Source organism: Choloepus didactylus, chromosome 18 (assembly GCF_015220235.1).
Source record: "Choloepus didactylus isolate mChoDid1 chromosome 18, mChoDid1.pri, whole genome shotgun sequence".
Lineage (NCBI taxonomy): Eukaryota > Metazoa > Chordata > Mammalia > Pilosa > Megalonychidae > Choloepus > Choloepus didactylus.
The window spans coordinates 11,741,783-11,766,151 of record NC_051324.1 but is presented as its reverse complement, the minus strand read 5'-3'; the positions used below and the strand labels follow the sequence as shown (position 1 = coordinate 11,766,151).

The following is a 24,369-nucleotide window of genomic DNA, read 5'->3' as shown; positions in this document are numbered from 1 at the left end:
ACGTTCCTGGCCTCTCAGATCAACCTGTGCCTGGAAGTCTAGGGTAGGCTGTCATGCCGGCCTGTGGGCACGAGAGGGCACTAGACGCCCGTGCCCGGGAAAGCAACATTTTGATGAAAGGAAATCTAAAGGAGAGGAACTTGGCCCATCAGTCGTCCAGGTTGCACTTTGCTTTCACAATCTTTTGACCAAAGCATCTGCCTAAAACCAAAGTTATGCACAAGCTGTAAGGAGTCCTGACAGCTTGAGGGAACTTTGCTGGGCCTTTGTCTACAATGGAGGATTTTTGCAGCCTTTTCCAGGACGCCTTGTTCGATATGATTTTGTTACCCTGCTGAAAATTAAGTTTCTTTTGTTTGTTTTTAAAACCAAACAAAACAACCCTGTAGTTATTTAAAAGTAAGCCTTTCTATATTAAGTAAAACGAATTTCTCCCCACCCACCTCCAATTAATCCAAACTGACAAGACTGTACTTTAAAGAAAATTGAAACCAAAATAATCAAAAGTAAAACGAAGGAGTTTAGAAAGATCTTTTCCACATTCAGATCAGAAAGCCGCTTGGCAGAGCCAGATGCCCAGTGCCTGAAATGTTGGGGCAGCTCTCCCTCGCCACCTGGGAGTTCTGTTCCGTGAACTCAGATGTGCCCTGAGTGGATGTCTATGCAGAAACAAGGCTGGGGATGGTCTGGTCAGTGGGTACCAGTAGAGCTTTCCAGAAATCACTGATCTGGAGGGATGATGATGGCACAAGCAGCCCCACAGGGCGGCCAGGGGTGCGGGCACAGTAGGCCCAAGACTGGCCTGGCAGTGAGAACCTCTAGTAATGGGTGGTGGAGCCTTTCCATGAAAGTCCAAAAGGAAAGTTGCCGGGAGGCCCCAGCTCACTCCCTGGTCTCCTGCTGCCCTCCTGGAGCCGGGGATGGAACTACGGCCCGGCCAGTGGGCAGCCGAGGCAGGCAGTACCCAGGCCCTGGGACAGCTCACCTCCTCCACCCGCCGCCGCTCCTCCTTCTGCTCCTCTATGCGCCGCTGCCGCTGGTGCAGGAGGTGTTTGATGTGCGCCTCAGGGTCTCGCTGTTGCTGCTGCTGCAGCTGCTGCTGCTGCTTTAAAGCCTCTGAGTTGCTCTTGTTCTCCTGCTGGAGCCGGAGAAATTCCCGGCGTAGTGTGGACTCCCCGGGCACGTTCATGATGGAGCTGAGCCAGGGTGGCACAAGGGAACTTCAGGATTGGAACCCAGCCGCTTCCCACCCTCATCCCAGGGACCTGCCTGGGAGGGGATGTCCCTGGACCAACTGGCTGCCCCTGGTGGCTCCCAGGTCCTTTCCAGGCCCTCTCTTCTGCTCAGACTTTGGCCCTGCCCTCCTTTAATATCCCAGCCCACCCCTTCAGCCCCAAATCACCCTCTCCCTTCCTCCTTGCTCATTCATTCGCTCTGTCTCTCCTTAGCACTCAGGGATGCAGCTTATCCAGCTCTCTCCCCTTCATGCCCACCACCCCCAGGCCAAGTCCCTCAGCCAGCCAGCGATGGCCCCCAGCTCCCACCCCCATGTGCCAGGCCCACCTTGGTTCTCCCTCTTCTCCGTGGCTGTCATCTTCCTCTTCACTGCCGCTGTATTCATATTCCGTCTCCTCTGCAGGAGGGGAGATCACTGCTGTCTCTTCACCCAGTGCCCCAGACCCCACCCTGGGCTAGGAGACCTTGGGTGGGGATAACCAACACGGCATGTCTAGACCACCAAGCGCTGGGGTCCCCACCCACCTCCTTGGGTCTCAGGTTTGGGCCTGGACAGGCTGGAGAAGCCCCCCCAGTGGGTGGGATGTGGTGGAATGTGTATGTGCACTCACACACTTGGGGGCAACAGGAGACATCTGTAAGGACGTAAAAGGGCGACCCTCCTTCGGAGGCCAACTTTTGTCAGGTAGCAAAAGAGGAAAACCCCGTGGGGGTTGGAAGGCTAGGAGAGGAGATCCCCTAGGACAGGGGGTGCTGGGGCTGGATGGGGAGCAGGAGGGGGAGGCAGGAGGAGTCAGGGCTGGTGGAGAAGAGCAGGGGCTGAGGCGCCCCCCAAGGCCCACCGCCTCCCACCTTGCCCACTGACCCTTCTCGCCCCGCTTCTTTCGGGACCGGTCAATGTGGTCCTTGAGCTGGATGCGGACCTGCCGCTCCGTGGGCTGGTCGCGGATGAAGGGGAACTTGAGCAGCTGCTCCGTGGGCGGGCGGCTCAGGTAAGTCTTGATAAGACACGTGTCGATGAAGTCAATGAACTTCTTAGACCTGGAGGTGGTAGTGGCTCACACTGGGGGCCCCCTCGGAAGGAGGGGGCTGCAGGACGAAGAGTGTGGCTCACTCATCCCTTTTCTATGCCCCAATGTCAGGCCCAGGGTCTCCTGGCTGCAGCACTGCCCCCTCTTTATACTTCCTTCGTGGGCCCAAGCCGCCAGGACTAAATACTGAGGGTGTTAGGGTAGGGGTGGGGGCCTTGTGCAGAGACCTCCCTTCCTACGTACCAAATGCCCAGAGACCCACCATTTCTTGGACTTGAGCCTGGGAGGAGGGTTCCGAGGGATGAGGAAGAGGGCTCGCATGGGGTGCATGTCACACAGAGCTGCAACGCGGAAGAGACGGCGTCAGTCCCTCTGGCCTTGCCAAAAGCCTGAAGGACCTTCTCAACCTGCCCTCCCATGGCCACCGCCTCCCTACAGCCACTACCCGGGGCCCCCTTTCTCTGCCATCACACCCCTGCAGCCTCAGCACTTACGGGGAGCTCCTTCCGCCATCTCAATGGCTGTGATTCCTAGAGACCAAATGTCACTCTACAGAGAGGGAAGAAAGGACAGGTGAGTATTTCAGAGAACTCTGCGCAGTAAATCCTTCACCCACCAACCCAGGGCCACGCCCCTGCTGGGGGAGCGCTTGCCTCCAACCCTGCCCTGTCCTCCAACTCCTCCAATTTTCCCATCAGTACTTTCCTTGCCATAAAATGCTACTCTGCCCCTCACTGCTAACACTTTATTAACCCTTCATTCTTCTTTCCCCCAACCTGCTCAGTTCCCCAATATTTTCAATCTGCCCATCATCCCCATCTCACTTGGTGTCCGTGGCTGCCCCTGTGCTCCCTACTTCCCACCTCATACCCTGTAATCGTAGGTGGCATCGGGGTTTTCGTCACAGGCAATGACCTCCGGGGCCATCCAATAGGGGGTCCCAATGAAAGTGTTCCGCCTGCCCACGGTGCGGTCCAGCTGAGCACTCACCCCAAAATCCACTGTGAGGGCACGGAGGGAGGGGTGAGGATGGAGTCACATCTGCTCCCCTCGCCTCACACCCTGTATGCATGTGCCCCGTGACCACTGAGGTCCTTGTCCTCCCGGAGACTCCCCAGGCGCCCTGTTCTACCCCACCAACATTTTGAAGAACCTGGCCTTGTCCTCCTGGGTCTCGGGGGGAAACCAAGGTGAAGGGACCAGGGGACGGTGCTGTAACCAGACAGGCGGGGCCACAGCATCCACCTCCCCAGAGGCACCTGCACAGCCACTGGCACGTAACAGGCCACAGGCAAAAGGCTTCCCGAGTGATTTTCAGCAGGAGCAGGGCATCCCAGAGGAGGAGGAGGGAAAGGCAGGGGGCAAGCCTCCTGAGCAAACAGGAAGTTGGGCTTGAGCCACCCGAGGGGAAAAGTGGGCCTCTCATCTCTGTCCTGGAGGAAAGGGGGCCCAGGGGCCTCAGGAGGAGCCAGCGCACCTAGCTTGACCTCGGCATTCTCTGTCAGCAGCACGTTCTGCCCCTTGATGTCTCGATGGATCACCTTGTGGGCGTGGAGATGGGCTAGACCCTGAGACGGGAGAAGGGGGGAAATTAGCCTTGGTGTTAGAGGGGATGGGGAAAGGGTGAGGAGGCGGAAGGGAGCTGAAGGCAGGGGAGGCAGGTCAGTATGGACGAGGCTGGGAGGGCTGAAGGAGCAGACCCTCTCCACCCAGGGGTCCAACTGTCAGCTGCTGGAGCTTCCTCAGGGTGGTGACTCCCTGACAGTTCCCAGCAGGTGCAGGGTTACAAAGAGCTGGCAGAGCTCGGAAACAGAAGGGCCTTTGTTCCTCCAACACTCGGAAAATTCCCCAAGTCTAGGGATCTTCTCTCTCCCGTCAGACTTGGTCCTTAAGGAGGACACTGACAACCTCCTCCCCACTGCTGGGGAGGGTCTATGTCCACAATGAAGCTCCAGCTGGGGGGCACAGCCCAGGGCCCCAGCCCGTGCATTGGGGGATAGGGCTTGCGCTCACTCTGAGAATCTCCCTGCAGATGTAGGCGATACAGTCCTCCTTCAGGGCGTTCCCCTTTGTGTTCTTTACCAGGTCAGTCACAGAGCCAGCACCACAGAACTCCATCACCAGCTACAGTCCCGGGAAGGCCCCAGAAGGAAAAGTATCAGTCAGGCAAGTCCTCTCCCTCTCCCTGCTCAGGCCCCTGGAGGAGAGGGGCAGGGGACAGAGGACTGGGACTGGTGTGAATTGGAGAGCGAGGGGCAGGTGACTCCCCCACAAATACCACAGAACTTCCTGAGATTGGGAGAGAAAGGGGAAGGGAATCTAGTAGGGAAGGACGTGGCAGGCTGGGGCTGGGTTTAGAGCAGGAGTCTAAGGAACCCCCTGAAATTATAGTCAAGATTATGAGCTATGTGCATTTTCCTTGGGGAAGGGGCCAATGATTTCATCGATTTCCCTCTGGGATCTATAACCCCCACGTGGTTAAGAACTACTGCTCTGGAGGAGAGATGGGCTATGCCGTTTTTGCATAACCAGTGAGTCAGGAATGGTTTTTACATTTTAAAATGGTTAGAAAACAATCAAAAGAAGAAAAATATGTTATGACACGTGAAAATTACATGAAATTCAAATTTTAGTGCCTTAAATAAAGTTGTCTGGGATGCAGCCATGTCCATTCATTTGCATATCACCTTTGACTGTTTTTCTGGTTCAACAGCAAAGTCCAGTCGTGTGACAGAGACTTTACAGCCCTCAAAGCCTAAAATATTTACTATCTCGTCCTTTGGAGAAAAAGTTTGCCAACCCCTTATCTGGAGGCAAGAAAGAGGCCAAGAATCAGCCATTCTCCGGGTACGCTAGAGAGCGGCAGGAGGGAGCCAGGTAAGACTTCAGGAGAAGCTCCCCAAACAGACAGAGACAAGCCAGGAAGATGAGGGGCACTCCCTGTGTGCACCCTAGGGAGAGCACCACTGACTCAGAGGCGGGCGGCCAGCCCTCCTGGGGATGGGTGTGCCTGTCCAAGTGTCTTCTTCACTAGAAGTTTTCTAAAAGCAACATCCAACGCAGGAAAGGGCTGGGTGGCACACATATTTGCATATGTAATAGATGTTATTTGCATAGGCCCAGTTTGGGTCTGCCCCTTCACCAGCAGAGCAGGGGGTGGGGTGGGGGAAGACACGGACATGACTGTGCCAAACAGATCCGGAAGGGGGCGTCTGGTCCCCAGCGCCCAGACTCTGGTCCTCAGTGCTCTCCCATTACCCGCACAGGCAGGTAAACCTACCTGATGTGTTACTCATCGGTTCTTTGGGCATGTGTGTGTGTGAACCCAAAAAGACTAAGCGCCAGGGAAGCAGAACCTTGGCTCATGCTGACCTGTGCAAGGCACACAGAAGGTGCTCAATAAGTGCATGTTAGCCAGCTTCCTCCTGGGAGGAGAGACCCAGCAGGAGATCCAAAGCCCATGGCCATTGCCATGCCCCCGGCTGCCCTCTTCTTGGGCTGAGTTGAGAGCCATCAGGGGTGAGGCGAGGACGGGAAGGACGTTGGCACCAGGGCCCAGCTGGGGAGAGGAGGGACTCTTAGGAATGTCCCGGGCCAGGAGGGGATTTGGAGGAGGCCCCAAAGAGCTACAGCAGGCTCTGGCTAGAACAACCATCCCAGGGATCTGCACTGCCAGGGGGTGTCCAAGTCCTGAGGCCTCCCACAAATATTCTGGTTCTGTTGCTTTCCCAGGAGCTGTGCTCAAAGGCAGGAGAACTGATGGACTGAGCTCCCTGTGGTCTCTTCTAGCCCTTCCAGGATCAAACTGCTCACTATTTCCTAAGTTCCTGCCTGACAGCGTGTGAGGAACTGGCTATGGCCAAGGTTGGTTTGAATACCAGGGCCCCTGCCACCAAACACTCCGAGAACAAGATACTGCAATGCACCATCCTGGGCTGGAGTGTGGGCCCCATGTGAGTCATAAGGCCCCCTTGGATTCAGAGACGGGAGAGGCTGTCTACACCGCACGGTGGCAAGAAGAGACTCGGGGTCCTGGCAATGAGCTCCACAAGCAGCCTGGGGACAGGGGAGCATGAGAGGGGTGGGCAGGCAGGCGGAAGGGCACGTCTCACCCAGAGCTGGTCGTCGTTCCCAGGGGGGCTCTTCTTGATGAAGGCTCCGTAGTAGGTGGCAATGTTGCGGTGGTGAGAGTATTTTTTCAACATGTTGATCTCCTGTTTGATCTCTTCCTCCTCATCCTAGGTGAGGGGGCGGCGGTGAGCCTTGAGGTTTCCCCAACACCCCCTTCTCAGTATTCCAAGCCTCCCTCTGCCCAGGCTCCACTCCCTACCTCCGTGACATCCATGACCTTGATGGCAGCCAGCTGCCCAGTCTTGACATGTCGACCCTGCAGGACAGAGAGCCAAGCATGGAGGGATCTGAGTCTACACTCAGGGAGCAGAACGGCTGAAGGGACTGGTTCTGGGAGAGGCCACATCTTTCTTGCTGTTTTCTCTTAGAAAGTGCCCTTCATCATGGCCAGACACCTCAATTTATGTGTTGGTCATACAGGTATACAGAGGGAGAGTTCCTAAGCCATCATGAATAACAGAAAAACTACCTGGACTGTATTTTCAAGCTATAAGCGCAACAAAGATGAAGGGTCTCCTTCCATCAAAGCAAAACAACCCTCCAGAGCAATGAGGAGACACTAGGCTCTCTTCCAGCCTTTCTGTCTCGGGCTGTCTATAATTTGGAAGTTACAGCAGGGTGTAAAAGAAACTTCTCCATCCTGAGATGGAGAGTAGAGGGAGCTGGCTGGGGAAGGAGGCCTGGGAGGGAGGGGCTTCTGCATCTCTCTCTTCTTCTATACATGACAAAGAGTCTTATGCTTTCCTGCCCACTCCCCTCTAGACAGTTAGCCTCTCCCAGAGCCAACAGCATCCCCGTCCCCCAGGCTTTTTATTGTTGATAAGGAAAGAATAAAGGCAGAGCTGAGATTTTTAGAGAACTCAGGGAAACACACAGGAGCCAGCTGGCATTACCAGTCCTAATGGGAAGAAACTTCCTCTTCTAGAGCACGTCCCTGCCAATATCCCTCCCTCTGCCTTCGTCCTCCTGAAATTCCTAGCAGGAGCCACGTAAGGCCCAGACAGGAAAGGCCAAGGGTTCCTGGGGAAGAGCAGGGTGGTGGGAGGCAGCCCCGGTCGGGACGAACGTGGGTACTGCCAGCCCTTGAGTTATTTTTATCCTCAGTAGCCATTTAGGACCCCAAGCCCAGAGAAGCAGTAGAACACAGCAGAGCTACAATTTCCACGGCAACGACTAGGTGAGAGATGGGGGGGAGGGGGGGTGCCTGTTTCTCTAAAGCCTTCAAGTAAAGAAGGGGAAGAAAAAGGCAGGTGGGCCCAGTGACCCAGGAAACACAGGGAGATGCAGGGGGAATGTGTGACAATAAGATGCATCTTGTTTGGAGATAAAGTCCAGGGTGTGTGCGCCAGGGGGTCTCCCCAGCTCCAGGCAGCATCCACTTGGAAAACTCTTCCTTCCGATTGGGGCCCCTCTGCCCATCCAAGTGTGACCAGTGACAGGCCATCTGAGAGGGCTGGCCAGGCTGAAAGCTACAATCAGTGTCCAGGAAAAGACCATTTTGGTGGGGAGAGAAGCCCCCTCCAAAGCAGAAGGCCTGAGCTCTGGCTCCAGCTCTGCCACATGCCAGCTGTGGGTGTTCAGAAAGCCACTTCCCCTTGGCAGGTCACCATTAGGGCACCCCAACTCCAGGTCCTGGGTCTCTCTGTGGTCTTGAGAGGAGCCAAACTGCACCTCTTACTTTAGCTCTGACTCTGAACTCCCAGCTGAGCTCTGACATATGCATACTCCCCCCCCCCCCCCCAAAGCTCCAGGCTGCACTCCTGCTTTCCGGGCCCACACCCCAACAGGCTCCCCACCTGTTCTTGCCACGCCCGGGAATAGTGCTGGACAGAGGCCAGCAAAAACATCCCACTTCTTGCTGCTCTCTTTCCTTTTTACTTTTATTCTGCTCCCTCTCCCAGGTCCTCTCTTCCCTTTCCGAGGGTCCCCGACCCCTGTCATCTCCCAGAACTCCCCTCAAATCTCCAGACCTGAGCCCACGTCTCACAACCCCCAAGAGGGCCCAGTAGGTGTACAGGTGACACTTCTGCACCATTAGTCTCACCTTGTACACTTGTCCATAGGTCCCATTGCCAACGACCTCCACCAGCTCAAAGATTCCAGCAGGGTCCTGGGTGAGAGGGGAGGGGGGAGAAAAAAGAATGTGGTGTCAGGACTTGAGAAAAGGATTATGCAGCTGGAGCGGGGTGTGGAACAGGTATTCAGTCAGGATATGAGTGTGAAGAGTGGTCTATTTCTAGGGGGTTTGTAGAGGGAGGAAACCCTAATGGCCGGCTGTCCTGTCACGGGCTGGTTGCCAAGTTAGTGTTCTGTGGGGAGGTTAGAAGGAGGTGAGAGAAAACTAAAGCCAGAGCCTAGCTGGCTTTTCAAACCCATGTCCTAATTTCAAACTCAGTGGCAAACTCTGAGTTTGTTCCCTCATCAGTAAACTGGGGGTACTGGAGTACTGCCCTCCAGAGCTGGGGGGAATTCCAAATGAGGCAATGCCCATAAAATGCTTAAGATAGTACCTGGTACAGAGGGTGTGTTCAGTAAAAGCTCACTATCATTACTTGATTTTTAAAAAGCAGAGATGAGGAAAGCTAGCAGGGAGCAGGGATTTGAGAACTAACATTCTTCGATCCTTTTCTTCCCTTCTCATTCTCAGCAGACTTGGGGCTTCCAGGCCAGGGATTTGAGGCATTTGGGGGTAGCAGACAAGAACTCCACGGAGGGAGGGAGCAGGTGATAGAGAAAGGGCCACTAGGAGGGGGAGGCTGAGCTGGGAGAACTTTCAGGTCCTACTTTCCTAGTGGTGCCAGGAGGAGAAGGCCCAAGGGGCTCAAACAAAGCCTCCAAAGAGGCTCCTGGTCCTGGCAGGGCCTTTTTTTTTGAGAAGTGGAGCTGCAAGCCGAGAGAGAGAAACCACCCCAGGGCTGTCCACACTCCTGCAGGATGGTCCTGGGATTTCACAGGGCAGACCCCTCCCCAGCACCTGCAGAGACTGTGAGGGGAGGCAAAAGCGAGGATGGCACTTAGGAAATACCCTCTCCAGGCAACACCAGGGGCCTCTGGGCTGATAATCCTAAAAGCATGTGATCCCTGATTTTTTTTTTTTTTTTTAATATTAGAAATCTTTACTCAACTGCATTTAAGATACCACATTAATGCAAACTTGGACCATGATGGAAGCAAAAATAGTTATTTCAGGTTGTTTGCCCTTCTTAAACTTTGCTTTTTTTTAAATTCAGTTTTATTGATATATATTCAAATACCATGCAGTCATACAAAGTATACAAAGCGTTAGGGTTAGCGTTAGGGTTAGTTGTTCACAGTACCATTATATAGTTGTGCATTCATCACCAAAATTAATTTTTGAACATTTTCATTACACACACACAAAAACAATAAGAATAAAAATTAAAGTGTAAAAAGAACAATTAAAGTAAAAAAGAACCTGGGTGCCTTTTTTTTTTTTTTTTTTGCCCCCACTTTTCTACTCATCCATCCATACACTGGACAAAGGGGAGTGTGGTCCATATGGCTTTCCCAATCACACTGTCACCCCTCATAAGCTACATTTTTATACAAGCGTCTTCAAGATTCAAGAAAGACATGATGTGTTACTCATCGTTCTTTGTTGCATGTGTGCATGTGTGTGTGAACCCTGATAGTTTCAGGTATTTACTGCTAGCTATTCCAACTCATTAGAACCTAAAAAGGGTTGTCTATATTGTGTGTAAGAGTGCCCACCAGAGTGACCTCTCGGCTCCTTTCGGAATCTCTCTGCCTCTGAAGCTTATTTCATTTCCTTTCCCATCCCCCTTTTGGTCAAGAAGATGTTCTCCATCCCACAATGCCAGGTCTAGATTCCTCCCCAGGAATCCAGGGAATACCAGGGAGATTTACTTCCCTGGGTGTCAGATCCCACGTAGGGGGGAGGACAATGATTTCACCTGCTAAGTGGGCTTAGGTAGAGAGAGAGGGCCACATCTTAGCAACAAAGGCATTTGGGAGGAGGCTCTTAGGCACAATTATAGGCAGGCTTAGCCTCTCCTTTGCAGCAACAGTCTTCCCAAGGGCAAGTCCCACGGTAGAGGGCTCAGCCCATCAAACCACCAGTCCCCTATGTCTGTGAGCACATCAGCAACCATCAAGGTGGGGAAGCCCAACACTCCTGCATTCTCCACCAGCTCCTCAGGGGTGCTCTGCATATTTTTTTCATTGTTTTTGTTTTTTAATTAACTTTTTTTTTTAAATTAACTATATCAAAAAAAATTTTTTAAAACATACAATAAAAAAACATACAAAACAAACAATAACAAGGGAGTAAGAAAAAGACAACTAACCTAAAATAACCACTTTACTTTCAACATGTTCCTAATCTACCCCTAGAAAATAACCTAATATAGCAACATTTCTGTGAACTTGTTCCTATCACACCCACCAGAAATTAACAAACCATAGTCATTCCTGGGCATTCCCAGAATGTTAAATTTACCCACAATAGCTTATCTGTTCTTATTGGGTTATCATTCCCCCTTTATTAATTGCTCTCTATCGCTAGTTCCCCTACATTCTACATTATAAACCATTTATTTTACATTTTTCAATGTTCACATTAGTGGTAGCATATAATATTTCTCTTTTTGTGCCTGGCTTATTTCACTCAGCATTATGTCTTCAAGGTTCATCCACATTGTCATATGTTTCACGACATCATTCCTGATCCCTGATTGTGAAAACCAATACAGGATTTTTGAAAACAACAACAACAACAACAAACCGTCACCCACTGAGGAAGACCTTCAGGAGAAGTCTGGGCATGTTGTAGCCCAGGGAGACAGAACGTCCTCGTTGTACACTGTGTCTGTCCATTCCTCAGCGAGGGGAGCTGGAGGGCAGGCCCTGGAGTCCTGGCTCCCTGTACCCCCTGCCCCAGAGCTTGACCCTGATGCACTGTAATTGGACCTTTACTTGTCTGTAGATTCCCCAAGGAAAGGAATTGAATCCTCCTCGTTCACCAGGGTGTGCCCGGCACCCAGGCCAGGGCCTGGCATCCAGCAGCCTGAAAGGACATCCAAATCCTGCCTCCTCTGTCCTCTCCTCTCAGAGGGTGAAGGGGGTCCTTCTAGGTGCTCTGCAGGGGCCTATGCTGACTAGATCAAGAACTTCTTGGTTCTATGTTTAATTATGACGCTCTAGCTGAAGCTACTAAAACTTTTAACAGGTCCAAAAAACTGCAGCCCCACAGGAAAACGAGGAGTTTGTAGCTTGCAGTGGTGGCACTAAGGAGTGGTTCCTGAGGGCGGCAAGAGACCTGGAGGAAGTTTTGCTGCCATCTGAGATTCTAGACTTAGAGGCTCAGAGAACACAGTTCCCTAAACATCTCCCCAAAAGAAGAGCTCATCCATTCTGCGGCCCCTTATCTCTGACAGTGGGAAGTCCTTTCCTGCATCTAGCTCTCGTTTTTTTTCTCAGATGGTGGGAGACAGGAAAACGGAGATATGGTCATGATTTGCTGGAAGCTCCTAATCTCTAAGAGGGGAAATAAAATAAGATTAGCCTGTTAAGAGTCAAAATGGTACACCACCATCGCCTTGAATCTGCACAAGTAAATTTAATTTTATAATATTAACTCTCAATCTGTCTCCTCCCCACACGTTTGGGCAGCACTCAGGGATGAAAGAACAATCTCTGAGGTTAGAGACACTGGCTTCAGATATCGATTTTAGTGGTTTCGAGCCTGTTTCCTTATCCATAAGGTGAGGGAAACCACACCTACCTGAAAGGGCTGTTCTGAGAATTACGCTGAGATAGTGCAGGTAGCACACGGGCACAGTCCCTAACTCCACCGATGCCCCGCAGTGGCCTGCTCCTCTCCTCTGTTCAACAGCAGCGCCATTTTCCACACCAAAGTCCCACCTCTGCAGTATCTCCCCCTCCTCCTTCCTTCTCCACATCACAATTGCCTACTCTTGTCATTTCCCCCTTCAAAATGTCCCTGGTTTGTCTCTTTCTCTCAGTTACTGAAGCTGCTGCCCCAGACCAAGCCCTTCTCTGCTCCCTCCCGGAGCGCCTGCCTCACTACATCTTCTCTGCTGCCACTGACAGAGTTTACCCTCCTAAAATGGAGCTTTCCTAATTTTACTCTGATGCCCCAGAACCAGCATGGGCCCCCACTCCTCAAAGAAAGCCCAAATACCTCAGCCTGATTAAATTGCTCCATCACTAACCAACCAATAAAGATTTTCTGAGTGAGTGCTTGGCCAATGTTTACCCTGAACTGGACTAGATCCTAATCAGGGAAAATCCATAAGGCAACCTTATCTTATTTCATCCATCCATTATTTCTTGAGCACTAACTACATGTCCAACCCTGAATGAGGCATAATGGGGAGCTCAAAGATATATAAGAAACATTTATGTTCCCTCCAGGATCTTATGATTTTATAGATGACAAAGTACCCACACATGGATAGAAGGTGGTATATGATTATATGCCCAAAAAGCAACCGAAAGCACTAAAAAAAATGCATGGTATGGCAGAGAGAGCATTGGATTAGGAGCCTGAAAAGGGGCTTTCTAAGTGAGAACTTTGACATTCGCTGTGTGTCCCTGGGGCAAGATTTAACTGTTCTCTGGCCTCATTTTCCTCACACAAAGAGGGAACTGGATTGAGTAAAAAGTCTGCTTATGATTCCAGATGACAGAAAGGGCTTTGGAGGCTGGGTACATTTTCAGCTGGCAAGATGGGAATTTAAGAATGTGGAAGGCCCTGCCGGGCTGAGGGATAGGAGCTGGGATTTGGATGCTGAGTTTGAGATGTTAGGGAATGCATAGGAGTGAATGTCTATCAGGCAGTTAGAGACAAGGGTCTGGAGGTAAAGTTTCAGGGGTCATTTGTGAGTGTGAGAGGTGGAAATAGGAGATCAGACAAGAAATCAAGGAGAGTATCCAGAAAAGAAGAACACGAGTCAAACCTTTCATCTCAAAAGAATGGCCCCAAGCCACATATTAGAGAGCAGAAGGAGAACCGACGCCCAAGAGGAAATGGTCATGGAGGCCGCCCACCAGGAAGGACAAGGTGACTAATAGTGGTAAATGCTGCAGACTAGTCCCCTGCAGCACTGAGAGAATACCACTGTTGGAAAATGGGCCAAGGACTTGAATAGACACTTCTCCAAAGCAGATCTACAATGGCCAATGGACACATGAAAAGATGCTCTACATCATTAGCCATCAGGGAAATGCAAAACAAAACCCACGATGAGATAACCACTCCACACCCATTAGGATGGCTATTATTATTAAAAAAAAAAAAAAAAAGAAAAGAAAAAAAAAGAATATAGCAAGTATTGGCGAGGATAGAGAGAAATAGAAAAAAAAACCCACACGTTGTTGGTGGGAATGTAAAATGACATAGCTGCTGTGGAAAACAAGTCTGTCAGTATAGAATTACCCTATGACCTGGCAATCCCACTTCTACATATATACCCACAAGAACCGAAAGCAGAGACTCGAACAGATATTTGCACAATGTTCATCGCAACATTATTCACAACTGCCAAAAGATGGAAGCAGGAAGCAATCCAAGTGTCCATCAACGGATGAATGGATAAACAAAATGTGGGATGTATATACAATGGAATATTATTTGGCTATAAAAAGGAATGAAGTTTTGGTACATGCAATAATGTGGATGAACCTTGAAGATATCACATTGAGTGAAATAAGTCAGACACAAGAGGAAATATATTGTATGATCTCACTGATATGAAATAATTAGAATGAGCAAATTCATAGAGATGGAAAATAGATTACAGGTTACCAGGGGTGAAGATGGCAGTGAGGAATGGGAGTTAATTGCCAATTGGTAGAGTTTCTGTTTGGGGTAACAGAAGAGTTTTGCTAATGGATGGTAACATAACATTGTGAATGTAATTAACACCAATGAATTGTATACATGAAAGTGGTTAAAATGGGAAATGTTATGTTTGTAAATACATTAACAAAATACAAATTAAAAAAAAAAGACAAAGACCACTGGTGGTGGCACCTGGGAAACCACTGGTAACCTCTCCAGGAATTACAGCTGCGACAGAAGGCAGCCCGCGGGACTGGAGGCCTGTGGTGGGGAAGTGAAGGCAGTGGGGGCAGCACCCTGTTTGGAAAAGTATAACTTTTCAAAAGGAAGTAGCAGGGAATCAGATGATGACTACAGGAGGCAGCAGGGTCAGACAAAAGGGGTTTCAAAATAGGGAAGATCTCTCATGCTTGGGAAGGAAGAAGCCAAAAAGGGAGGAGACTGATGGTGCTCAGAAGAGAGAAGATAACTGAGAAAATGATATCTTTTATGATGTCAAATAAACATACATATTCCTTAGTACATAAACTACCTTCCACTGATTTACAGTACCGATAAAACACAGCAGTACTTATTTCTCTCTTATACACACACCCAAGGATACAGAATGCCCAAAAATGCACAACACAGCTCAAATATGATTCATGCATGGATTTGGCTCCAAACGTGGGCCCTTGAAATCCCGTGCTGTCCATGCTTGGTCACCCTCTCTGAGGGGAGCCACCAAGGCAGGTCTGGCCTGCCCCCCGCACACTGGTACAGCTCGGTGACACTGCTGCTGCACGCCTTCTCCAGCTCTTTCTCCTGAGGCTCCAATTCTTTGTTCTCAGACGTGGGAAGGGAAGGGAACATGGGGAGCTAATGAAGAGGGAGAAAGCAGGACAGGAAGAGATGAGAAGGAAAGAGACTGTGGTCTGTTGAGGCAAAGAGGAACGGAAGAAGGGGTAGCTCAGTAAATACTTGAGAGCCTTGACTTTGCTGGTTAAGTTGTAGGGAAGATCATCTGCTAAGTGGGAGTAAAGACCTGAATAAGGTAGAAAAGCTTGGGAGTAGATAATGCGCACGGTACTTTAGGATAGTGGTTTTCAAACTTCAGAATACACAAGAACCACCTGGGAAGCAAACTCCCAGGCCCCACCTCCAGAGATTCTCATTTAGCACCACAGGTCTGGGGTGAAGAACAGGAAACACCCGAGTGATTCTAATGCAGAGGTTGGGTGGGGTGGAGGACCCATTTTGAGGAACTCTGCTTTAGGAAGTTACTAGCAGGTGAGTGGAAGCTGTAGGACCATCTGGGAGCAGTAGGGATCTGAGTGAAGTCAGGCAGCCTGAGCACGTGGGGGCAGGGTGGCCAGCTCTAGGTGACCGGGACGCCTTCTCCTGTAACCGCGCTGCCACCCCACCTCTCTCCTCACTGACTCCCTTCCCAGGCACACAATACACGTCCATATTTTCCCAGGTTGATACAGCCTAAAACAAAACCCCACATTTCTTTCAGAAAGTTTTCCCTAGCTCCTCCAGGCCACCACGAGCTATCCCATCCATCAATTTCAACCTCAGTTTCACACATTAATCTCATCTCCACCAAGAGTTTAAGTTTCTCAAGAGTAAGACCAAGGATGTATATTTTTAAAAAGTAATCAGGGCAGTTAAGCAAGAAACAGAAATAAAAGGCATCCAGATTGGAAAGGGAGAAGTAACACTATCTCTATTTACAGATGATATGATCTTGTATAGAGAAAATCCTAAGAAATTCTTAAAAAAACAAAACAAAACACCCTATTAGAACTAATAAACCAGTTCAGCAAGGTTGAGGCTACAAAACTGACATACAAAAATCAATTGCATTCCCATACGCTACAGTGAATAATCCAAAAATGAAATCAAGTAAACAATTCCATATATACTAGCATCAAGAAGAATAAAAATACCTACAAAGTGTAAAACTTTAAAAACTACAAAACAATGTTGAAAGAAATTAAAGAAGACTTAAATAAATGGAAAGACACTCCATATTCATGGATCTGAAGACTTACTACTATTAATGTCTACAGATTCAATGCAATACTATCAAAGTGATCCCCACAGTCAATGTACTCCTCTCAATATCAAGATCCCAACTGGCTTATTTGCAGCAATTGACAAGCTTATCCTAAAATTCATATGGAAATGAAGGGACCCAGAATATAGAAAACAATCTTGAAAAAGAACAAAGCTGGAAGACTTACACTTCATGATTTCACAACTTACTATAAAGCTACAGTAATCAAGACCATGTGATACTGACGGACAGACATACAGACAGATCAATGGAATAGAACTGAGAAACTCCAAAATAAACTCTTATATTTATGATCAATTGATTTTTTTAATGCAGTTTTATTGAGATGTATTCACACACCATCAAACCCTCCGAAGCATACAATCACTGGCTCACATTATCATCACATAGTTATGCATACAACCACATGATCATTTTTTTTCTTTTTTTTCTTTCTTTTTTTTTTGTCAGTTGATTTCTGACAAGGGTCCCAAGCCCATTCAATGGGGGACGGGGGAAGAATACTCTTTTTTAAAAATAAATGGTGAGGGGACAATTGGATATACACATCCAAAAGAATGAAATCAGACCCCTACCTCATACCATATACAAAAATTAAAACAAAATGGATCACAGACATAAAAATAATACTCTTAAAAAGAAAACACAGAAGTAAATCTTCAGGACCTTAGAATAGGCCATGGGTTCTCAGTTATAATACCCTCAAATGAAGTAATATCAAAAGAAATGATGATAAAAAAATAGATCAGACTTCATCAAAATTTAGACTCTTGTGCTTCAAAGGGCATCATTAAGAAAGTGAAAAGTCAACCAACAGAATGGTAGAAAATATTTGTAAATCATGTATCTGATAAGGGACTTGTATCCAGAAGTAATAAAGAATTCTTACACCTCAACAATAAAAAAGATAAACAATTCAATTAAGAAAATGGGCAAAGGATCTGAATAGACATTTCAGAGATGTCTAATGATGTTGAGCATCTTTTCATGTGCATATTTGCCATGACATCATGACAATAGATGTCTTTTGTTCTCCTAGCTCCTATACTTACTTCTCCATAGCACATAAGACTCTTGTCTTGTGTTGGTGAGGATGTGGAGATATTGGAACCCTCACACATTGCTGGTGGGAATGTAAAATGGTACAGCTGCTTTGGAAAACAGATTTAGCAGTTCCTCAAAATGTTCAACATAGAGTTAGCATATATGACCCAACAATTCCATTCCTAGGTACGTATTCAAGAGAACTGAAAATGTATGTTCACATAAAAGCCCATACATGAAGGTTCACAGCAGCAATTATTCATAATAGCCAAAAAGCAGAAATAACTCAAATGATGAATGCATAAACAAAACATGGTATATCCATACAATGGACTATTATTTGGCCATAAAACAGAATGAAGTACTGACACAAGGTACAACATGGATGAACCTTGGAAACATTACACTAAGTGAAAGAAGCCAGACCCAAAAGGCCATATATTATATGATTATATATATTATATGACTCTATTTATGTGAAATGCCCAGAAAGGGCAAATCTATAGAGACACAAAGTAGATCAGGGGGTGGGGGGCGGGGCAGGGATGGGGAGGGACTGCTAATAGGTATGGGGTTTCTTTCTGGGGGTGCTGAAAATGTTCTGAAATTAAAATCATGGCGATGGTTGTGCTACTCTGCAAATAAAAAATCGCTTGGAGTTGTATACTTTAAAAGGGTGAATGGTATGTGAATTACATCTCAATAAAGCTGTTATTAAAAATAATAATGCTAAGAGCACCCACTATAGTGCTCAATATATTACTGTTGATTATAGTTTCCACTACAGGAAAGCTACCCTACTAACCTGGAAGGTTTGGGACCCCTCGAAGTGTTTCCATAGATATAACACATATGAAAAAGTACTGAGACAAAGGCAGAAAATAATAAAATAACTCACATGACCAAGTTAGTCAATTTGGTTTCTGGCCTTGGCTCTGGGGCTAACTGGAGCTACAAACTGGCTGTGTGTTGAGGGGCAAGTCATTTAAGCACTCTGGGTTCCCCTTCAACAAGATAAGAAACAAGTCCTTTCCAGTTCTTACTCGATGAGTCCAAATGCTCAAGTCCACGCTCCATGGAACTGCCAACCCTATGACTATTTATTGCTTCCTGATGGTGTTTCAGGAACTGTGCTAGGCTCGGGAATATAGTGGTGAATAAAATGAAGCCGTCTGGGCTGGAACGGTGTTTCCACTCTAGTGGGGAGACAGACATTAAACACTTCTACAAGAGTCTTATGTGCTATGGAGAAGTATAGGAGCTAGGAGAACAAACTTGACCAAGTCTGGGGAACCAGGGAAGGCTCCTCTAAGGCAGAGAGATTCAACCTGTGGTCTAAAAGCCTTCCTAGCACTCTCCTGAACAGTGAGGGCTATTTTCTGTCCCATCCCTCTGGCCCTTATCTTTATTACCTTATGTTATCTCCCATATTGTCTGTCTCAGCTCATCATTCACCCTTCCCACATCACGGTAGTAATCATAATAGGTAGCAATTTGGAGCATTTTCTTTGTTCCTGGTAGTGCTGAGTACTTTTGAAGTATGATCTCAGAATAAACTTTGAGGTAGGTACTGTTGTTAACACCCATTTTACAGGCAAAGGAAGTTTAGAACAAGCAAATGACTTGCCTAGGATTATATGCAGCTACAAGTGGTGGAGCCAAGGTTTGACCTCTAAAATTTGGTTCCAAGGCCTGCAGTGTGGTCTGCCCTGCTTACAGAAATTCCTGCCAAGGGAACATGTTTTGGAACATTTGGTCCTCTTTCTTGAGCCAGCCATAGCTTATGAGTTTATGACCCACGGGCAGCCAGTCCCAGACCGAAGAGTAAAGACGAGCCAGGGCAAATCTCCCCCTCAGCCATTCCAACTAAGAAACCCAGAGGGAAAATGACAGATAGCACATGCTCAGTCAAAACTGGAGAGGCCAGGATCGTTTTAGGTATAAGAAAGCAGAAGCTATTCATGAGCAGAGAGGGCTGGCTTATACATAGACAACCAAGAAGATGTAGAAGGAGAGCGGCTGGGAGGGGCAGAGAGGGAGATGGAGGTGAGAGAGAAACTGACTACTTGTTTCTTGCTGTCTGCAGGTGTCACCATGAATCCAGTACCACCCTACGGTTCCAGTTCCAAGAAACGGGCAATGTTGCAGTTCTTGTGCTCAGATTCCAATGAGATTCCTGATCTTAAAATAAATAAAAAATAGTATCAACAGCCAGGCCCCGCTCTAAGTGCTGATTTAATCCTCACATAACTCCATGAGGTAGAGATCTTTTATTGTCCCATTTTACAGATGAGGAAACTGAGGCTCTAGTGAAGTTAAGTAACTTGCCTAAGGTCAAACAACTAATTAAGCAATAGAGCTGGGATTCAAACCCATGAAGCCTGGCTCCAGAATCTATGCTACACTATAGCAGGTTCTCTGCAGCCAAACAAGCCAGACCACACCATCACCATTTAACTTTTTACATGACTATCTCTCATCTCCCCAAGTAGAACAGAGCTCCTCAAGGGTAGGAAAAATGTTCAAGTGCACCTGGGTATTACAGAGCATGAGAGTAATGCAGCCTTGTACTCACATGGGTGCCTGAATGAAAAATCGTGGCATTTTATCTGCCCAGCTATGAACTTATATCATACACAAAACTACTTTTGTTGTATAGTGAGCACATGTGGTAACAGTCTGTGGCTGCTTTCTTTCACTAACTAGATCTTTCATTACTAAGAATTCCTTATCTTCCCTTATTTTACATATATTAGAAATCTATAGCCCTCAGTTGATGAAGAGGCTATGGAAGGCATTATAAAAGTGCCGGGGTCAGTCACTGATGAATGGGACTCTGAAACAACTGCCAGACCCCCTCATACGTGCCAACAAATAGAGTGAAGTTAGAGTCACTGTACTTTGCTCAGGACGACGTCTGTATGACTTACAATTAATACGCACTGCTCTGTGCAGAAGTGAGGAGACAACAGTGGTGTCAACTGCAAAGACTTTCTTGGCAGGTGCGATTCCATGTATAACACAAGGGAACATGTTTCATACACATATTTACCCCTGACATACATGTAATCAATGCCATGCACTTGTTTCAGGGTTATCACCCTCGAATATAATTCAGGAACTGCCTGCAGTCTGCACCTCCTGTTCTTCTCACAGCACTAGGTGTGTATCTGAGTATGTACCATGTACTCAAACACTTGGTGATTTCATGTTTAAAGGCAGACAGAGCCTTTTGGTCAAGGAAAGTCTGTGGAAGAAATTGAGGATACAGGACTGGAAGGAGAGAAGAGGGGCAAAGCATGGTGGGCAGAGAAGACGATGCAGCCTGTGGTGGCCAGTGGGGCAGCAGTGAACCAGTTGTCTCTCCTTGATTATTTCAAGTGTGTTAATCTCCCCTGCCAGCACCCAAATTTCCCAAAGACACCTCCTTATGCTTCAGAATCCCCCCAGCCTTTGGCACATGAAGATGCTGAATAAATACTGGCTGTGCAATGCCCAGCCAGGACACCTCGACCCTTTCTGAGCCATCAGCAAACACCATGGTGGAGGGCTCATGGCAGTCAGCCCAGGAGGGGCCCAGGCACACACTGGCTTGAGCTCTTTCTTCCTTGCCCTGCCCACCCTCAAGGGACTCTCTGGGCTTCTTCCACAGTTCACAGCTGGAGAAAGGGCAAGGGGGGAATGAAAAGCGCAGCTCTGACGAAAAGCAAGGCAGCAGTAAGCCTGATGTAAAATACAGTAAATTATAATTATCCCTCACAGCTGGCACGTGGATACCTAGGAACGTACAGGAGAACTCTGCAGTCAGAGGAATCCAGGATGAAAGGGGTGGGTGACAGGATGGGCAAAAGGAGGCAAGCACTTTGGGTTTGGGGCCAGCTCTCTTGGAGGTGGCCCAGAGCTGGAAGATTTGAACCCTGGCCTCCAGTCCTCATTGCACTAATACTTCCTCTTCTCTCAGTGTGCCTCTCCCCTCGGTGCTTCAGATTGCTCATCACAAATGGGAACAGAATTCATGCTGTGTCTGCTGTACATGTGGATGAAATCCCTGGAGGGATAAAGTTTGTTTTTTTTTCCCCCAAGTGCGTTAACAAACTGTTATTATCAATATTAGCCAGCATCTTTATTAAGTGCCTGTCAAAGAATGTCTCCTTAAACTTAGTTCTACCCTCTGGGAGCTTATAAATCAGACACCAACACAGAGAGAAGAGAATGAACATGTGGAGAAGAGTTACACATGCTAAACTATGAGGGGGGAGATTGCCTGTGAAGCAACTGTAGAAGCAACTAGCACAGGAAAACGCAGCCCCACTTTTTTGCTCATCCCTGAGACTTATAATTATATAATTTCAGACCTGGAAAGAACCATTAAAGGTTCCAGGAGATGCTAGGAGGCTACTGGAATGGGAGAAAGAGGCGGAACCATAAATCCTGGTGGGCAGGGCTGGAAGTCCTTGGGATAGGGACATAAAAAAAAGTCCAGTGGAGACAAGGGGAGGACTGGTCCCTCCTGTGCCTCGAGCCCGGCAACAACTATTCCCTCGGATATGCCCCGGCAGGTTCCCAAAGCCAGGCGAGTACCATCCTACCCCCGGCAGGGAACAGCGCCAGCGGGTGGGGCTGCCACAGGGTGTGGGGGGACAGGAGGACAAGTCAGGGTGAGCCAACTATGAGACAGGGAGGAGGGAGAGCCTCCCTTCCAGCTCCGCACCTTAGAGAAGACAGGCCCACCCCTCCCTGCTGATTACCACCACCACCCACCCCCTGCTCCCACAGGACAGCTCAGAGGACAGGAAGGACTCAGAGAAACCTGGAATAGAGAAGAACAGGTGGGGGAAGGGGGAAAAAAGAACTATGGGCCCAGTAGGGAAGGGGAATGGGAACCTGTGGTCTAAACGGGGAACCAACAAGAGCTGGCATGAAAGAGCCTCCAGCCGACACCACTCTTGCCCTGGGAGAGAGCATGGCTGCCGGGCAGGGAGCCTCCATTTCTCGGATCCCATTTCAAAGGAGAGGGAGCCTGGGCCGGGCAGAGAGGCCCTCCCTCTCTCCTAGAAGAAAATAATAGGCCTGTTTTCCGGAGCTCTTCCTGTAATCCAGAAGGCCCTTGTAAGAGGAAGAGGGTGGTAAAGGCAGTGTCCAACCTACCAAGAGACGGCCTGGGGAAAGGGGTCTTTAACCTTCCATAGGCTCTATCAGCCCCCTCAAAGCCAACCCCCCAAAAATCTCCAGCAATTTAAGTACTAAGACAGTGACTGCCATGCAAAAGCAGCTTTAAAGCCCATCCCTTAGTGCCACTACCAACCATATTCTTAACCCTAAACTCCTTCTTTAGGAGATACACTGAAGCCACCACTGGGTGAGGGTCTAAGCCCAGAGAGACGGGGGCAGACAGGATTTCCCAAGAAGAGCCCAGGCCTTACCTGGCACTGGTGGAGAATATGGAAGGGGGTGGGGGCGGGCAAGTGGTCTTCGTGGAAAATGAGACATCCTTCAATCACTATGAGAAGCTAAAGAATGCGCAAGAACGAGAAGAAAATATGGAAGAGTATGTGTGTATCTGAGAAGGACAGAGAGAGTAGGTAAGTGTGGGTGTGCAAGAGAGAGAGAAAACAGGAGCAGGTTTGTGGACAGGGGTAAGAGGATTGGCAAGAGAAGTCTTATCAGGTGGCCTCCTCTGTCCCACCCAAGCAAAGAAACCAGACGCAGCCCCCAAGGACCCAAAGGGAAGCTAGAGAGCCAGGCAGCAGCCTTTCTAAACAGGATGCCTAAGTCAGTCTCCATCTACCCCAAAGCCAGCCAGGAGAAATATGTAGCATTACCTCCATTCCAACCCCAGAGGGCTCAGTGCGGAAAGCAGGCCGAAAGCCAAAGCATGAAAGACAGATGAAATATTCCTATGATGAGAAAGGAAGTACATAGAGGAAAAGGGGTTATCAGAGCATCTCTTAATTGAGCCAATAAACTGGAAGGAAGAGAGAACGGAGGGAAGGTTAAAACCCTCCTCAATTCCCTATTGCCCATCACATCCAATAATAAATTGGACTCTTTAATGAAGCCTTCAAAAAATCTCTTCCCAGCTTTCCTTACTCTAAAACTGACAGTCCACTCAGCTTTGGGTTAACCCCACCTCTCACACTGTGGAACCTAATCAAATCCCTTTTATTCTGATTATGCACTGTGATGTACTAGTCCTCTGTTTATCAACCACTATACATGTTTGAAGTGCTTTTATGGGAATGGTGGACAGGAGTAAAGGAAATTAAATCAAGTAGGCCCCAGGAGTAGAGGGGAGGGGGAAAAAAAAATCCAGGGAAGATATTTGTGTGCTGAGGGGTGGAGAAGGCAGGTGGTTTTTAAGTCACTCCTCCTGGGTCCTGCGCCCAAAGGACCTATAACACACATGGAAGGACACACACATACACACACACACACACACACTTGCCAATACACGCAGAGGCAGAAACAAGTTCAGACACAGCACATACATGAACATAAATACCATTCTCATCAGAGACCAGGCAGAGCAGAGGGGGCCCTGCCTAGAGCAAGCAGGCTACAATAGCTCCCCTCCTCCTTCACCAAGTCGATGTTGCCACCTCCATGCCTGGGTTCCCCACAGATCCAGCTGCCTCGGGCGGGGACCCCAGGGCGGTGGCTTGATCCTGACTGGAGGTCTTCACAGATGGACAGGCCCACAGGTGGGCAGCTGACACAGGGAGGGAGCTAGAGGAGAGAGGTTTTAGAGGGGAGGGCAGAGCAGAGAAAGTCAGGCTGGGTGTGGGGGGCGGGTGGGGGATGAGGACCAGAATTTGTGCAGCCATGTGCTGTTCTAAAATGGCCGCAGATGAGGCAGGGGACAGACGGTCCCTTCCTGATGCCACCCCGGGGAAGCGGGGAAAGGGAAAAGGAAAAAATAAATACCATCACAGTCAGAAATTTAAAAATAAACGAAAAAACCTAAAAAATAAACAGCTTGCTTCTGAGTTCCCACTTGCCTCTAGAGCCTTCTAAGGAAA

At 48.5% G+C, this 24,369-nt stretch overlaps 1 protein-coding gene across 11 annotated transcripts in view; it reads right to left on the bottom strand.

Moving 5' to 3' along the window:
- Window positions 1-24,369, bottom strand: part of MINK1 (misshapen like kinase 1) — a 51,414-nt gene that overhangs the window by 8,640 nt on the left and 18,405 nt on the right. For all 11 annotated transcript variants that reach the window (XM_037808292.1, XM_037808294.1, XM_037808291.1 and 8 more), the window contains exons 2-12: window positions 8,443-8,508; window positions 6,598-6,654; window positions 6,380-6,505; window positions 4,281-4,391; window positions 3,745-3,835; window positions 3,138-3,268; window positions 2,762-2,816; window positions 2,530-2,608; window positions 2,102-2,277; window positions 1,564-1,633; window positions 986-1,196 (exon numbers count right to left, since the gene is read on the bottom strand). In XM_037808292.1, coding sequence (XP_037664220.1) covers window positions 986-1,196; window positions 1,564-1,633; window positions 2,102-2,277; window positions 2,530-2,608; window positions 2,762-2,816; window positions 3,138-3,268; window positions 3,745-3,835; window positions 4,281-4,391; window positions 6,380-6,505; window positions 6,598-6,654; window positions 8,443-8,508 — 1,173 coding nt within the window. The remainder of the gene's footprint in view (window positions 1-985; window positions 1,197-1,563; window positions 1,634-2,101; window positions 2,278-2,529; window positions 2,609-2,761; window positions 2,817-3,137; window positions 3,269-3,744; window positions 3,836-4,280; window positions 4,392-6,379; window positions 6,506-6,597; window positions 6,655-8,442; window positions 8,509-24,369) is intronic.